General features: G+C 43.8%; 1 protein-coding gene across 2 annotated transcripts in view; it reads left to right on the top strand.

Moving 5' to 3' along the window:
* Nucleotides 1-18175, top strand: part of LOC117410069 (C-Jun-amino-terminal kinase-interacting protein 4) — a 79653-nt gene that overhangs the window by 42667 nt on the left and 18811 nt on the right. For both annotated transcript variants that reach the window (XM_059018323.1, XM_059018321.1), the window contains exons 17-21: nucleotides 3038-3112; nucleotides 7157-7204; nucleotides 7817-7958; nucleotides 12539-12602; nucleotides 15034-15114. In XM_059018323.1, the coding sequence (XP_058874306.1) occupies nucleotides 3038-3112; nucleotides 7157-7204; nucleotides 7817-7958; nucleotides 12539-12602; nucleotides 15034-15114 (410 nt within the window). The remainder of the gene's footprint in view (nucleotides 1-3037; nucleotides 3113-7156; nucleotides 7205-7816; nucleotides 7959-12538; nucleotides 12603-15033; nucleotides 15115-18175) is intronic.

The raw sequence follows: 18175 nt of genomic DNA, 5'->3' as shown, positions 1-18175 counted from the left end.
GAAACACAGTGCCACAGCAACACACTATCATGGAAACACACTGCCTCAGCAACACACTGTCACAGAAACACACTGCCTCAGCAACACACTATCATGGAAACACACTGCCTCAGCAACACACTATCATGGAAACACACTGCCTCAGCAACACACTATCACGGAAACACACTATCACAGCAACACACTATCATGGAAACACACTGCCTCAGCAACACACTATCACGGAAACACACTATCATGGAAACACACTATCATGGAAACACACTGCCTCCTCAACACACTATCATGGAAACACACTGCCTCAGCAACACACTGTCATGGAAACACAGTGCCTCAACAACACACTGACTCAGCAACACACTACCACAGAAACACACTTCCACAGTAACACATTACCACGGAAACACACTGCCACGGTAACACACTGCCTTGGCAACACACTGCCTCACAACACACTACACATTATAGATCAATTAAAAAAAATATTCAGAGAAAAAAGGCACTTTACAGAGCGTTTAAAAGGGACCAAAAACAAAGTACACAGAAAGAGTACTTGGAACTGCAAACACAAGTCAAAAAGGAAGTTAGAAAGGCCAAGAGAGAGAGATAGAAATCAATATTGCTAAGGGGGCTAAAACCAATTCCAAATGTTTTTCCAATATTATAACAGCAAGAGAACTTTCAAAGAGGAGGTTAAATGTCTAAGAGACACAAATGGCAAAATCATAGATAAAGAAAAAAAATAGCAAATATATTAAATGATTACTTTTCACAGGTTTTTACAAAGGAGGACACGGACAACATGCCCCACATGTCGACCTGTTCCTATCCAGTTTTAAATAACTTTAGCATAACAGAGGCAGAAGTGTTAAAGGGACTAGGAGCTCATAGGTACTGACATTGTCGACCCAGGGGACTTTTTCAACCTGAAAAAAGAAATCAGGGGTCACAAATGGAGATTAGATGGGGGCATTCAGAACAGAAAATAGGAGACACTTTTTTTACACAGAGAATTGTGATGGTCTGGAACCAACTCCCCAGTAATGTTGTTGAAGCTGACACCCTGGGATCCTTCAATAAGCTGCTTGATGAGATTCTGGGATCAATAAGCTACTAACAACCAAACGAGCAAGATGGGCTGAATAGCCTCCTCTCGTTTGTGAACTTTCTTTTGTTCTTATGTAAATTGAGCCAGCTAAGTTTTGATGGCAGTCGCAAAATAGTTAGTGATACATGTGCGTCTGTTTGATTGTAACAATAAAGTGCCATTCCTGATCACTAAATTCTGTCTTGTGAATACATTACAATGGCATTCAAGCAAAGCAAACAGAATTTGCAAACTCTGCCAAGGAAATATTTCATTCAAAGGAGGAAGCACTTAATGTGCGCCACATTATTTTATTTTTATTTTATTTATTTGCTTATTTATTTTTAAATAAAGGCTACTTATTTTATCTTTTTGGTAAGAAACTATATCTGTGCAATAACTGTAGATAAAGCATTCTGTATTGGAAGCCACGCGGTTATTATTGATGGATCACAGAGTCATCGCTGACATAAACCAAACAGATGTTGTTTTGTTTTCGATTTAGTTCCTGAGAAGAATAGTCGCCGCAGTTATTATTATTGAGGTGTACCTGCCGCTCGCTGTGATATTGTTTTCTGTAAAACATTGATATCCTGTCAGTTAATTATTATTTATTTCTTAGCAGACGCCCTTATCCAGGGCGACTTACAATTGTTACAAGATATCACATTATTTTTACATACAATTCCCCATTTATACAGTTGGGTTTTTACTGGAGCAATCTAGGTAAAGTACCTTGCTCAAGGGTACAACAGCAGTGTCCCCCACTGGGGATTGAACCCACAACCCTCCGGTCAAGAGTCCAGAGCCCTAACCACTACTCCACACTGCTGCCCTAAGAAGAAGTTAAGAAGAGGATTAATGCAAAGCTTGTTTTAACGTTGTCTATATTACACCTATTTTCTACATTTTCTTTAAATTCTGATGAAATGAATAAATCGATACCCAGGTAATAAAAAGAGACCCGGGTAGCGTCCGGTCATTTAAAACCCAACGGGTCCCCGTGTCAGCCTCTAATATCTATGCAGTATAATGCATTCTCTCTATTATTTAGTGTTAGGGTTGGGGTCAGTGTTAGTGTATAATGCATTCTCTCTATTATTTAGTGTTAGGGTTGGGGTCAGTGTTAGTGTATAATGCATTCTCTCTATTATTTAGTGTTAGGGTTGGGGTCAGTGTTAGTGTATAATGCATTCTCTCTATTATTTAGTGTTAGGGTTGGGGTCAGTGTTAGTGTGTAATGCATTCTCTCTATTATTTAGTGTTAGGGTTGGGGTCAGTGTTAGTGTATAATGCATTCTCTCTATTATTTAGTGTTAGGGTTGGGGTCAGTGTTAGTGTATAATGCATTCTCTCTATTATTTAGTGTTAGGGTTGGGGTCAGTGTTAGTGTATAATGCATTCTCTCTATTATTTAGTGTTAGGGTTGGGGTCAGTGTTAGTGTATAATGCATTCTCTCTATTATTTAGTGTTAGGGTTGGGGTCAGTGTTAGTGTGTAATGCATTCTTTCTATTATTTAGTGTTAGGGTTGGGGTCAGTGTTAGTGTATAATGCATTCTCTCTATTATTTAGTGTTAGGGTTGGGGTCAGTGTTAGTGTATAATGCATTCTCTCTATTATTTAGTGTTAGGGTTGGGGTCAGTGTTAGTGTATAATGCATTCTCTCTATTATTTAGTGTTAGGGTTGGGGTCAGTGTTAGTGTATAATGCATTCTCTTCTATTATTTAGTGTTAGGGTTGGGGTCAGTGTTAGTGTATAATGCATTCTCTCTATTATTTAGTGTTAGGGTTGGGGTCAGTGTTAGTGTATAATGCATTCTCTCTATTATTTAGTGTTAGGGTTGGGGTCAGTGTTAGTGTATAATGCATTCTCTCTATTATTTAGTGTTAGGGTTGGGGTCAGTGTTAGTGTATAATGTATTCTTTGTCTCTCTCTCCTCTCTCTCAGGTTGCAGTGTTGATGCAGTCAGTCCCTGCACTGGTGCAGCTCAGAATCCTGGACCAGAGAGACCCGTCCAGCAAGGCAGGTCTCACACCCCTCCCCTACACACCTCTCCCCCTCCCCCTCCCGAAAGAGACCCCTCGAGCAAGGCAGGTCCTCTCACAACCCCTCTCCCCTCTCCCCTACACCATATCCCCTAACCTCTCCCTCCTTCTCCACTGTCCCCTACCCCCTACACACCCCTCAGTCTCTCCTCTCCCTTCACCTCTCCTCTCCCCTCACCTCTCCCCTCAGCCTCTCATCTCCTCTCACATCTACCCTCTGTCTCACCTCTACCCTCACTTCTACCCTCAGCCTCTCATAAGAACATAAGAAAGTTTACAAACGAGAGGAGGCCATTCAGCCCATCTTGCTTGTTTGGTTGTTAGTAGCTTATTGATCCCAGAATCTCATCAAGCATCTTCTTGAAGGATCCCAGGGTGTCGGCTTCAACAACATTACTGGGGAGTTGGTTCCAGACCCTCACAATTCTGTGTAAAAAAGTGCCTCCTATTTTCTCTTCTGAATGCCCCTTTATCTAATCTCCATTTGTGACCCCTGGTCCTTGTTTCTTTTTTCAGGTCAAAAAAGTCCCCTGGGTCGACATTGTCTATACCTTTTAGGATTTTGAATGTTTGAATCAGATCGCCGCGTAGTCTTCTTTGTACAAGACTGAATAGATTCAATTCTTTTAGCCTGTCTGCATACGACATGCCTTTTAAACCCGGGATAATTCTGGTTGCTCTTCTTTGCACTCTTTCTAGAGCAGCAATATCCTTTTTGTAACGAGGTGACCAGAACTGAACACAATATTCTAGATGAGGTCTTACTAATGCATTGTAAAGTTTTAACATTACTTCCCTTGATTTAAATTCAACACTTTTCACAATATATCCGAGCATCTTGTTGGCCTTTTTTATAGCTTCCCCACATTGTCTAGCTGAAGACATTTCTGAGTCAACATAAACTCCTCGGTCTTTTTCATAGATTCCTTCTTCAATTTCAGTATCTCCCATATGATATTCATAATGCACATTTTTATTGCCTGTGTGCAGTACCTTACACTTTTCTCTATGAAATATCATTTGCCATGTGTCTGCCCAGTTCTGAATGCTGTCTAGATCATTTTGAAAGACCTTTGCTGCTGCAACAGTGTTTGCCACTCCTCCTATTTTTGTGTCGTCTGCAAATTTAACAAGTTTGCTTACTATACCAGAATCTAAATCATTAATGTAGATTAGGAATAGTAGATGACCTAATACTGATCCCTGTGGTACACCACTGGTTACCTCGCTCTATTTTGAGGTTTCCCCTCTAATCAGTACTTTCTGTTTTCTACATGTTAACCACTCCCTAATCCATGTGCATGCATTTCCTTAAATCCCTACTGTGTTCAGTTTGAGAATTAATCTTTTATGCGGGACTTTGTCAAAAGCTTTCTGGAAATCTAAATAAACCATGTCGTATGCTTTGCAATTATCCATTTTCAATGTTGCATCCTCAAAAAAATCAAGCAGGTTAGTTAGACATGATCTCCCTTTCCTAAAACCATGCTGGCTGTCTCCCAGGATATTGTTACCATATAGGTAATTTTCCATTTTGGGTCTTATTATAGTTATATAATAGAAGTCTGGCTTATTGGTCTGTAGTTACCTGGTTCGGTTTTGCCTCCCTTTTTGTGGATCGGTATTACGTTTGCAATTTTCCAGTCTGTCGGTACAACCCCTGTGTACCGACAGACTGGGGGGGGGGAAGGGAACGGAAGCGGCTGGACCCTCTGCGCCACCCCATAATGGGCAGGGGAAGAAATCTGCTGACTGGGTTAAAGCAACACCTGCCCCTCTCCCCAAAACATCTGGAGGGGAAAAAGGAGAGGCTTCCCCTGAAGAGGCCGGACCCTCTGCACCACCCAAGAGTGCGCAGGGGGGTAAGGCCGCAGACGGGGCAAAGACCCCGGAAAAAGAAGGCAAAGTCCTCTGGAGGAGTGAAGCGGGGGTAACAGAGCCCCCCACCACACCTAGTGGTGGGTTAGGGGGTGTCCCTGAGAAGGAGACACCCTTGCTGGATCCCCCTGCAAGGCAGGGCGGGAAAGCCACCCGTAAAACAAAACACCTCACCCCCCAGGGATTTGAGCCTTCGACCACCGGAGGAGTAACTGTTCCTGTTGTGCCTCCCGGGACGCAGCAGGGGGTCTCCTCCGGTGGGATAAGGGGGGAGAAGGTGCAGGCTGGGCTGTCCGATGGGGAGATGACAGGCAGGCCGGCCTGCCGTCGACCACCAGTGCGCCTTCCTTGTGTGCACACAAGTGCAAAAAGACTGGCCCCGTCACCACTACTGAGGGTCCGGTTTCAGTGGCGGTCACTGAGGGGGCAAAGGAGGGGCCCCTGGAACAGCTGCCTCTGTTCACCCCCCCCCCCCCCTCTAGCGTGGACAAGGGTCCTGAACCCTGTGTAGACATGGAGTGGGTGGAAGGAACACCTGCTGAGGCAGTTGCAGGTTCCACTGAGAACGTTGAACCCGTGTCGCCGACTATCGCTGACAAGAAATGGAGGGACGTTCGAGCCTGAAAGTTTCATAACCAGTTGTTGAGCTTCGGCAGATCTCAGCGAGGGTCTCCTTTGAGCGTCGCCAACTAATCCTGACAGAAGATGACGGTTCACATCGGTGCATTAAATACTAGTGGTTGTAAGGACAGTTTCTGCAGGGCCCAGGTAATCTCCTACCTGAAAAAGGGAGGTTACTCTGTGTGCTTCCTGCAGGAAATGCACACCACTCTGGAGGCAGAAGCCAACTGGCTGCTGAAATGGGGTGGGGGGGGGAGCGTCTTTCAGCCACCTCACCTACACATCTTCTGGGGTGGCGACACTCTTCTCCCTGTCCTTTCGAGCGGAAGTACTCTGTGAACCACATCGTGTCAGGTCGTGTGTTGCACCACCAGGACAGGGACGCTATTGTTCACCTTTTGAACGTGTACACTCCATCCTCGGGTCCGGAAAGAGTCCAGATTTATCGCTGGATGTTGACCTTCTCTGAGATTAGGCTGGCGTCATTCACGAACCACAACCTAGCGTCCGTGATGGTGGCCCTGGTGCCAGCTGGGCATGCCGCTGCCTACTGGCACTTTAACAGCGTCTTGTTGGAGGACAAGCACTTTGAGCGGTTTCTCCAGGACTTCTGGACGGCCTGGCGCGGCAGGCGACCTCACTTCCCCAGGTGGACTTAGTGGTGGGACGTGGGAAAGCGCAGATCAAAATCTTCTGTCAGGATTACATGAGGGGCACGATCAGGCAGAGTCACGGATCGAGCAGCTGGAAAGGGAGCTGCTCGATCTGGAGAGTCTGGCTCACGGGGGACCAACTTGAGCAGATCGCACACGAAGAGAAAAAGAGCACCTTGTTTGTACGCTGGCGAGTCCAGTTCCTTCAGGAGATGTACCGCGGCACACATTTCTTCTACACATTGGAGAAGAAGACGGGAGACCACAAAAACATCACAGATGATGGCTCCCTTCTGACGGATCCGGAGAGCATGAACAAGAGTGCCAGGGCTTTCTACCCTCTTCTCTCCGGATCCCGTCGACTCCAGCTCATGCAGGGTTCCGTGGGACGGGCTCTGGTGATCAACCATCTGGTGGCATTGATGCAGTGGCATCTGCTGATCGTCCTGAACCCACCCCCCCGAGTTTGTAGCCAGGGTCCAGAGGTAGCTGAAGGATGACTTCTGGGTCGGAAAGCATTCGGTCTCTGCGGGGGTTCTGACCCTCCCTCTGGACGAGGGATGGCATGCATCAGGAGTCAGGTGCACACCTTCCGCCTCCAGACCCTGCAGAGATACCTGTACGCAGACCCGGCCCTGCAGTGGTGCACGCTGGCCTCTACAATACAATTCGAGCGAGGTGTACTTAACTCATTAGTCTTGTGTAAATCAAGTTAAGGAGTTGTCGTATCTCCCCCAGCTCAGAGCTGGCTGGGTTGGTGCCGCTCTGTAATCTCTCCTCTCTCTCTCTCTCTCTCTCTCTCTCTCTCTCACTCTCACTCTCACTCTCACTCTCTCTCACTCTCACTCTGCGTCTCGTTTGTTTTTCAGCTTTGCTGCGCCGTGGCGGTCACCCCCGACAACTCTGGAGCCAAGACGGTAAAACCAGCTTCAGAATCAACCAACAATATAGAGAATATAGAGAAACACACTGGAATAACTGTGCTCTTCCTCTCTCCCCTCTCCTCTCCTGTCCTCCCCTCTCCTCTCTCCCCTCTCCCATCTGTTCTGTCTCCCCTATCCTCTCTCCTCTCCCCTCTGTCCTCTCTCTTCTCCCCTTTGTCCTCCCTCCCCTCCCCTCTCCCATCTGTCCTCTCTCCCCTATCCTCTGTCCTCCCTCCCCTCTCCTCTCCCGTCTGTTCTCTCTCCCCTATCCTCTGTCCTCCCTCCCCTCTCCTCTCCCATCTGTCCTCTCTCCCCTATCCTCTGTCCTCCCTCCCCTCTCCTCTCCCATCTGTTCTCTCTCCCCTATCCTCTGTCCTCTCTCCTCTCCCATCTGTTCTCTCTCTCCCCTATCCTCTGTCCTCTCTCCCATCTGTTCTCTCTCTCCCCTATCCTCTGTCCTCTGTCCTCTCTCCTCTGTCCTCTCTCCTCTCCCATCTGTTCTCTCTCCCCTATCCTCTGTCCTGTCTCCCATCTGTTCACTCTCTCCCCTATCCTCTGTCCTCTCTCCTTTCCCATCTGTCCTCTCTCCTCTGTCCTCTCTCTCAGTCCTCAGTCTGGCTGTTCTCAGGCACGCCCTCTTGCAGTGATGTCACAGTTCTTGACCCCTCGCGCTCCAATCACGTGCTGGATCAGTTCAGCCTCCCGGGCGGAGCCAGAGTGCTGTGTGCAGCGACCATCCCCCCCGCAGGTAAAACAACACCAACCAACATGCACTATAATACACAACAACCAACATGCACTATAATACACAGCAACCAACATGCACTATAATACACAACAACCAGCATGCACTATAATACACAGCAACCAACATGCACTATAATACACAGCAACACCAACCAACATGCACTATAATACACAGCAACCAACATGCACTATAATACACAGCAACCAACATGCACTATAATACACAGCAACCAACATGCACTATAATACACAGCAACACCAACCAACATGCACTATAATACACAGCAACCAACATGCACTATAATACACAACAACCAACATGCACTATAATACACAGCAACACCAACCAACATGCACTATAATACACAACAACCAACATGCACTGTAATACACAGCAACCAACATGCACTATAATACACAGCAACCAACATGCACTATAATACACAGCAACACCAACCAACATGCACTATAATACACAACAACCAACATGCACTATAATACACACCAACCAACATGCACTATAATACACAGCAACCAGCATGCACTATAATACACAGCAACCAACATGCACTATAATACACAGCAACCAACATGCACTATAATACACAGCAACACCAACCAACATGCACTATAATACACAGCAACACCAACCAGCATGCACTATAATACACACCAACCAACATGCACTATAATACACAGCAACACCAACCAGCATGCACTATAATACACACCAACCAACATGCACTATAATACACAGCAACCAACATGCACTATAATACACAGCAACCAGCATGCACTATAATACACAGCAACCAACATGCACTATAATACACAACAACCAACATGCACTATAATACACAACAACCAACATGCACTATAATACACAACAACCAACATGCACTATAATACACAACAACCAACATGCACTATAATACACAGCAACCAGCATGCACTATAATACACAGCAACCAACATGCACTATAATACACAGCAACCAACATGCACTATAATACACAGCAACACCAACCAACATGCACTATAATACACAGCAACACCAACCAGCATGCACTATAATACACACCAACCAACATGCACTATAATACACAGCAACACCAACCAGCATGCACTATAATACACACCAACCAACATGCACTATAATACACAGCAACCAACATGCACTATAATACACAGCAACCAACATGCACTATAATACACAGCAACCAACATGCACTATAATACACAGCAACCAACATGCACTATAATACACAGCAACCAACATGCACTATAATACACAGCAACCAACATGCACTATAATACACAGCAACCAACATGCACTATAATACACAGCAACCAACATGCACTATAATACACAGCAACACCAACCAACATGCACTATAATACACACCAACCAACATGCACTATAATACACAGCAACCAACATGCACTATAATACACAGCAACCAACATGCACTATAATACACAGCAACACCAACCAACATGCACTATAATACACAGCAACCAACATGCACTATAATACACAGCAACACCAACCAACATGCACTATAATACACAGCAACACCAACCAACATGCACTATAATACACAGCAACCAACATGCACTATAATACACAGCAACCAACATGCACTATAATACACAACAACCAACATGCACTATAATACACAGCAACACCAACCAACATGCACTATAATACACAGCAACCAACATGCACTATAATACACAGCAACCAACATGCACTATAATACACAGCAACACCAACCAACATGCACTATAATACACAGCAACCAACATGCACTATAATACACAGCAACCAACATGCACTATAATACACAGCAACCAACATGCACTGTAATACACAGCAACACCAACCAACATGCACTATAATACACAGCAACCAACATGCACTATAATACACAGCAACCAACATGCACTATAATACACAGCAACACCAACCAACATGCACTATAATACACAGCAACCAACATGCACTATAATACACAGCAACACCAACCAACATGCACTATAATACACAGCAACCAACATGCACTATAATACACAGCAACCAACATGCACTATAATACACAGCAACACCAACCAACATGCACTATAATACACAGCAACACCAACCAGCATGCACTATAATACACACCAACCAACATGCACTATAATACACAGCAACCAACATGCACTATAATACACAGCAACCAACATGCACTATAATACACAGCTACACCAACCAACATGCACTATAATACACAGCAACCAACATGCACTATAATACACAGCAACCAGCATGCACTATAATACACAACAACCAACATGCACTATAATACACAACAACCAACATGCACTATAATACACAGCAACACCAACCAGCATGCACTATAATACACACCAACCAACATGCACTATAATACACAGCAACCAGCATGCACTATAATACACAGCAACACCAACCAACATGCACTATAATACACAGCAACACCAACCATCTTGCACTATAATACACAGCAACCAACATGCACTATAATACACAGCAACCAACATGCACTATAATACACAGCAACACCAACCAACATGCACTATAATACACAGCAACCAGCATGCACTATAATACACAGCAACCAACATGCACTATAATACACACCAACCAACATGCACTATAATACACAGCAACCAACATGCACTATAATACACAGCAACACCAACCAACATGCACTATAATACACACCAACCAACATGCACTGTAATACACAGCAACCAACATGCACTATAATACACAGCAACACCAACCAACATGCACTATAATACACAGCAACCAACATGCACTATAATACACAGCAACCAACATGCACTATAATACACAGCAACACCAACCAACATGCACTATAATACACAGCAACCAACATGCACTATAATACACAGCAACCAACATGCACTATAATACACAGCAACACCAGCCAACATGCACTATAATACACAGCAACCAACATGCACTATAATACACAGCAACCAACATGCACTATAATACACAGCAACCAACATGCACTATAATACACAGCAACCAACATGCACTATAATACACACCAACCAACATGCACTATAATACACAGCAACCAGCATGCACTATAATACACAGCAACACCAACCAACATGCACTGTAATACACAGCAACCAGCATGCACTATAATACACAGCAACCAGCATGCACTATAATACACAGCAACCAACATGCACTATAATACACAGCAACACCAACCAACATGCACTGTAATACACAGCAACCAGCATGCACTATAATACACAGCAACCAACATGCACTGTAATACACAGCAACCAACATGCACTGTAATACACAGCAACCAACATGCACTATAATACACAGCAACACCAACCAACATGCACTATAATACACAGCAACCAACATGCACTATAATACACAGCAACACCAACCAACATGCACTATAATACACAGCAACCAACATGCACTATAATACACAGCAACCAACATGCACTATAATACACAGCAACCAACATGCACTATAATACACAGCAACACCAACCAACATGCACTATAATACACAGCAACACCAACCAGCATGCACTATAATACACACCAACCAACATGCACTATAATACACAGCAACCAACATGCACTATAATACACAACAACCAACATGCACTATAATACACAGCAACCAACATGCACTATAATACACAGCAACCAACATGCACTATAATACACAGCAACACCAACCAACATGCACTATAATACACAGCAACCAACATGCACTATAATACACAGCAACCAACATGCACTATAATACACAACAACACCAACCAACATGCACTATAATACACAGCAACCAACATGCACTATAATACACAGCAACACCAACCAACATGCACTGTAATACACAGCAACCAGCATGCACTATAATACACAGCAACCAACATGCACTATAATACACAGCAACCAACATGCACTATAATACACAGCAACCAACATGCACTATAATACACAGCAACACCAACCAGCATGCACTATAATACACAGCAACACCAACCAGCATGCACTATAATACACACCAACCAACATGCACTATAATACACAGCAACCAACATGCACTATAATACACAGCAACCAACATGCACTATAATACACAGCAACACCAACCAACATGCTCTATAATACACAGCAACCAACATGCACTATAATACACAGCAACCAACATGCACTATAATACACAGCAACCAACATGCACTATAATACACAGCAACCAACATGCACTATAATACACAGCTACACACTGTACAATATGATACCCAACTACACACTGTACAATATAATACACAGATACACAACATACAATATAATACAAGTAAATAATGAAATTAATCCATCTCTCGCTCTCTCTCTGTGTCTCCCTCTCTCGCTCTCTCTCTCCCCCTCCCCCCTCCCCCCTCGCTCTCGCTCTTTCTCTCTCTCTCTCTCACGCTCTCTCTCTCTTTCTTTCTCTCTCTCTTTCTTTCTTTCTTTCTCTCTCTCTCTCCTCCTCACAGTGCTCAGCAGTGGCTCAGTAGCTCCCTCTCCAGGCACGGTGTGGATTGGCACTCAGCAGGGCAGGTCTGTATCACATGGCCTCTCAGTCTCCCGCTGTGCTGGGCGTCTCTAGTCATATTAATATTCATTATTATTACGCTGCATTTGTTTTACAGTTATCACTGATTTCATGATTTCTGTGTGAAGTACCCATTGCCATATAATATGTACAGCTCTGGCCAAAAGTGTTGCCTCCCCAGCCTGTAGAATGAACTAATTTAGCTTCACAAAGTGGCATGAAAGCTGCTGAATAATGTTCCCTTGTTAACATATTGAATTCCACCCCCTCTATATAGAATGAACTCCCTCAGCTTCATAGAGTCCAATGAAAGCTGCTGAATAATGTTCCCTTGTTAACATATTGAATTCCACCCCCTCTATATAGAATGAACTCCCTCAGCTTCATAGAGTCCAATGAAAGCTGCTGAATAATGTTCCCTTGTTAACATATTGAATTCCACCCCCTCTATATAGAATGAACTCCCTCAGCTTCATAGAGTCCAATGAAAGCTGCTGAATAATGTTCCCTTGTTAACATATTGAATTCCACCCCCTCTATATAGAATGAACTCCCTCAGCTTCATAGAGTCCAATGAAAGCTGCCGAATAATGTTCCCTTGTTAACATATTGAATTCCACCCCCTCTATATAGAATGAACTCCCTCAGCTTCATAGAGTCCAATGAAAGCTGCTGAATAATGCTCCCTTGTTAACATATTGAATTCCACCCCCTCTATATAGAATGAACTCCCTCAGCTTCATAGAGTCCAATGAAAGCTGCTGAATAATGTTCCCTTGTTAACATATTGAATTCCACCCCCTCTATATAGAATGAACTCCCTCAGCTTCATAGAGTCCAATGAAAGCTGTTGAATAATGCTCCCTTGTTAACATATTGAATTGCACACCCTCTATATAGAATGAACTCCCTCAGCTTCATAGAGTCCAATGAAAGCTGTTGAATAATGCTCCCTTGTTAACATATTGAATTACACACCCTCTATATAGAATGAACTCCCTCAGCTTCATAGAGTCCAATGAAAGCTGCTGAATAATGCTCCCTTGTTAACATATTGAATTCCACCCCCGCTATATAGAATGAACTCCCTCAGCTTCATAGAGTCCAATGAAAGCTGCTGAATAATGCTCCCTTGTTAACATATTGAATTCCACCCCCTCTATATAGAATGAACTCCCTCAGCTTCATAGAGTCCAATGAAAGCTGCTGAATAATGTTCCCTTGTTAACATATTGAATTGCACACCCTCTATATAGAATGAACTCCCTCAGCTTCATAGAGTCCAATGAAAGCTGCTGAATAATGCCCCCTTGTTAACATATTGAATTCCACCCCCTCTATATAGAATGAACTCCCTCAGCTTCATAGAGTCCAATGAAAGCTGTTGAAAAATGTGACATTTGGGAATCTAACATGAAATAGTACTGCACGACGATTATGGCTTCCGGTAGACTTTTATTTTGCAATAGCATTTTGCAGTTTCTTTGATTACATGATGTTAAATAAAAGATTTAAATTATGTTCATATAGGTTTTTTGTTTTTTTTAAATTATGTCTCACCTCCTAAAATTCTAGGTGATGCTAAACTTTTGGCCAGGGCTGTAGTTCCCTGTGAAAACTCCCCTTTCTGTGTGAATATACAGATTTTCTTCTTCATACAGTGTTTCCCTGATTGACGCACTGCGTGTCGCGCTGCATTCAGGATTCTGGCAGCCGGTTGAGTTTGCTTCCTCCCGGTGAATGATTGAACACACACTGCATAGATCTGCACCATTTCTTACAATGTCTTCAACCAGAAAGACAGCAGCAGCATCACAGATGAGAAACATTTCTGCTAAAGATCACTCTGTCCAGTACAAGAAGGGGACAGTTCACATGTCTGTCTGTTATTTTTAAAATGTTTACAGTTTTTATTTTGTTTGATAATTCACTGATTGAAAAAAATAGAATGTCTTTAAAAGGGGGACATAAAAAAACCTGGAATATTCTGCATTTTAGCATTTACAGTTTTTTCAGGTAAGCGTTTCAATATTGAGGAGCGATCTGTAGCGAAAATGATCAGTTTTGAATTCGACCATGCTCATTGTTTTCTGCTTGAATACGTATTAATTTTATCATTTAAATATCTTGAAACACCTATTTTTGTGAAATAAGCCTTTTTTTACCGTGAAAAGAAATCCAGCCTCTATTATTATTAAGGATAGTATTACGTGGTAATAGTGAGATCTCCGCTCTCAGAGACGTTACCATGGCGACCGGGCTGGTTGTTATTATAGGATGTTCTCTCACACTGTTTATACGTCAGTGTTAGGAATCCTATATCAGCTGTTTGTGAACCTGTTTGTGCTGCAAATAACCATCTCTCTTCCCCCCTCTCTCCCCTCTCCCTCTCTCCCCTCTCCTCTTACTCCCTCCTCTCCCATCTCTTCTCTCCAGTATATTCCTCCATTCTGCAGTGACAGATAGGGGGCACTGTGTGCAGTCAGTGAGGCTGCAGGAAGGGGTGCATTCCATCACGTAAGTCTTGGGGTCACTCTGCTTCTGAAAAGACTCCTCACAGGCGATCTTCTAAAACGTCTGTCTGTCTGTCTGTATTTGTTTTTAGAGTGTGTGTGTGTGTGTGTGTGTGTGTGTGTGTGTGTCTGCAGGGGTGTACCCAAGGGACAAAATGCTAGACAAATCCACTTGTCCTTCTTAAAAATCTACTTGCCCCCTTCCTGTCGCACAAAACACACAAAACAGTAGAATATAACTTGTAGGATTTTGGTTTTATTTAACAGTGAACACAGTCAATCCATTAGTGATTAACAGGGGTGGATCTAGCCTTGTAGCTTCACTGGTTCACTAAATTCTTCAAGATACACAAAAGGTTCCCCGTGACCCCACCTCACCTCAACAAGTATAACAAACCTTAAGGAAATGTTCCTTTCAGTGCAGTTTGGAACTCATTTGCTTTTAAAATGTAAGTAACATACTAAGAGTACAACTATAATAAGCAATACTTGGGAGTTATTCAGATATAAAAATAGCTTCTCTCTGTTTTTTTCCACTCTTTCTCTATAAGCTGAATTCAGCTCCTGATGTGCAGGTGTTTGTTTGTTTCATCACAGATATGAAATCATTGCCAGCTATTTCTGCTTCTTTGTGGGATTCAGATTTTTCTTGACGTTCTTTCAGTTTTGTAACGGCTGAACCCCAGATTTTTAAAGGACTTGTGCAGAACCTGTCGGGTTTCTCTGCTTTTTTTTTTCTTTTTTTTTTTTTGCATGCAATATTTACAGTAGGCTCCATCAAATTGTGCAAAAACAAAATCTGTTTTTTCTTTTGCTCATTTCTATTTTTTTTTAAACAGTACACCATTTTACAGCTATTTGTCCTTGTCTAACATCTTGTCCCATGGAGCTCACAGTGACGGCACAGCCACTCTGCTCTGGCACTGCAGGATGTTTGGTGTCTGCCTGTTTTAGTGGCCAGGCTGTGGGCACTTCTCTGGGCAGAGCTGGTTGGTCTGCAGTGCTTCTGCCGGTAGGAGTTTGGGTCTACCTGGTTCAGATGGACCCAGAATTTGGCCGCTCTTTTTTGTCATCATTAGGGGTAAGAGGCCCAGTTCGGCCCTGCACGCGCTATTTGGGGTGCTCCTGTGAACCTGGAGGATGTTTTCACCAAATTCCAAATGGAACGTTTCAGTTGGGCTTTTGTCCCCATTTTAGCCAGACTTTTAGTGGTGGTTTGATTTTGTAGAGATGGTTCTTCATGGCGTAGAAATCCCTGTGTGTTTTTTCTTTTTTAATGCATTTATAGCCAGTAAAGCTCCCTGACGCACTGATGGTCAGACCCAGGTAGGTCTAGCTGGTGCTGTGCTCCAGTGCGGTGTTGCCCAGAGTGAAGCAGTACCTGTTTCCCTGAGATCTGCTTTCTTCTGGAAGACCATCACTCTGGTCTTGTCCAGGTTTACTGACAGTACTGCTTTGGCAGTGACAGGCTCTGCTGAAGACCCTTCTCTGTGAGTGACCGCAGGACCAGGTCATCTCCATAGAGCAGTGTGGCAGGGTAGAACAGAGCCCTGCATGTAAATAGGGGGCAGGGCTAAGCCCTGCTTATTAATGTGTTCATTTAAACGGGTGTTTGTATTTTGTGTTATGATTTAAAAGGTATTCACAGTTTAGTTAAAAACACAATGTAATGTTATGGTTTAAATGTATTGTTTTGTGTTTATTTAGAACAGTGGTCCTCAAAGTGGTGCCCGCGAAGCCAGGCCATCGTGCCCGCGGCAGCTGTTCTTAAATTATGGGTCGTGAACACATTGCTGGCGGGTCGTAGCGTGGGAAAATAAATCAAGCTTTAAACACGCTTTCCAACAAAAGCGTCACAGCAGTCTGTTGACAGTGCTGCTCGCTTATGCTGTGCTTGTACGTACTCAACATATTTTTTTTTTCCTGAAGGGCCTCTGCGATAAGATCAGCTGATTGAATATCTGCATTTTCCCTGCGGTAGCACAAACATAAGTTAGCTGGGTGGGGCATAAACTGTGTCTGTTTCAGTTGCAGGTACTGACAGTAAGTTTAACCAATAGGAGAGTCAAATATCTGCCAAGTTATATGCAGCTGTAGGGGCTCTCGAGTGGCGCGTCCAGTAAAAGCACTCGCTAGAGTGCAGGATGCGCTCTATAGCCTGGACGTCGCCGGTTCGAGTCCAGGCTATTTCACAGCCGACCGTGGACGGGAGCTCCGAGGTGGCGACGCTCAATTGGCCGAGCGTCGTCCGGGGGGAGGGAGGGTTAGGTCGGCCAGGGTGTCCTCGGCTCACCGCGCACCAGCGACCCCTGTAGTCTGGCCGGGCGCCTGCGGGCTTGCCTGTAAGCTGCCCAGAGCTGCATTGTCCTCCGACGCTGTAGCTCTGAGGCGGCTGCACGGTGAGTCTGCAGAGTGTAAAGAAGCGGGCGGCTGACGGCACACGCTTCAGAGGACAGCGTGTGTTCATCTTCGCCCCTCCTGAGTCAGCGCAGGGGTGGTAGCGGTGAGCTGAGACTAAAAATAATTGGGCATTTCAAATTGGTTAGAAAATAATAAAAACTAATTGGCAACGACTAAATTTATAAAAAAAAATTTTAAAAAAAAGTTTTATGCAGCTGTCCAAACATAAGCAAGCACAGGCCATTCACGGTATTCTGCATGAAAACTGGCGAGTAAGTAGCCAATAGGAAAGTGAAAGATCTGACAGCTGTCCAATCATTCGTGAGCAGAGGCGGGGTGTTAATATGCCGGCTAAACACTAAATTTTGCAGACTGTTATTGAGAAATAATACATTTCAGTATTTAGAATTTAATTTTCTATCTATAGATATTTTTTGATTTCAACAGACATGGGAAACGCCGTAGTAGATTTAGTTACGAATCCACTTTCTCTGAATAATTGTACTGGAGATGAGCGATCTTTAAACAGAATTTTGCCAAATTGAAACAAAGCGAGACGCTGTCTGTCCTCTTTTATTTTAGTTTACTTGTTATTGTTTGGTTTGGATGTGGTCTGGCACGGGCAATTGTTAGCAGTTCGCCTCTGCCAGACATCACATGAAAAT

The sequence above is a fragment of the Acipenser ruthenus genome, chromosome 59 (genome assembly GCF_902713425.1).
Source record: "Acipenser ruthenus chromosome 59, fAciRut3.2 maternal haplotype, whole genome shotgun sequence".
Classification (NCBI taxonomy): Eukaryota; Metazoa; Chordata; class Actinopteri; order Acipenseriformes; family Acipenseridae; genus Acipenser; species Acipenser ruthenus.
The sequence above is the reverse complement of the archived record's forward strand: the minus strand, read 5'-3'. Positions and strand labels throughout refer to the sequence as shown.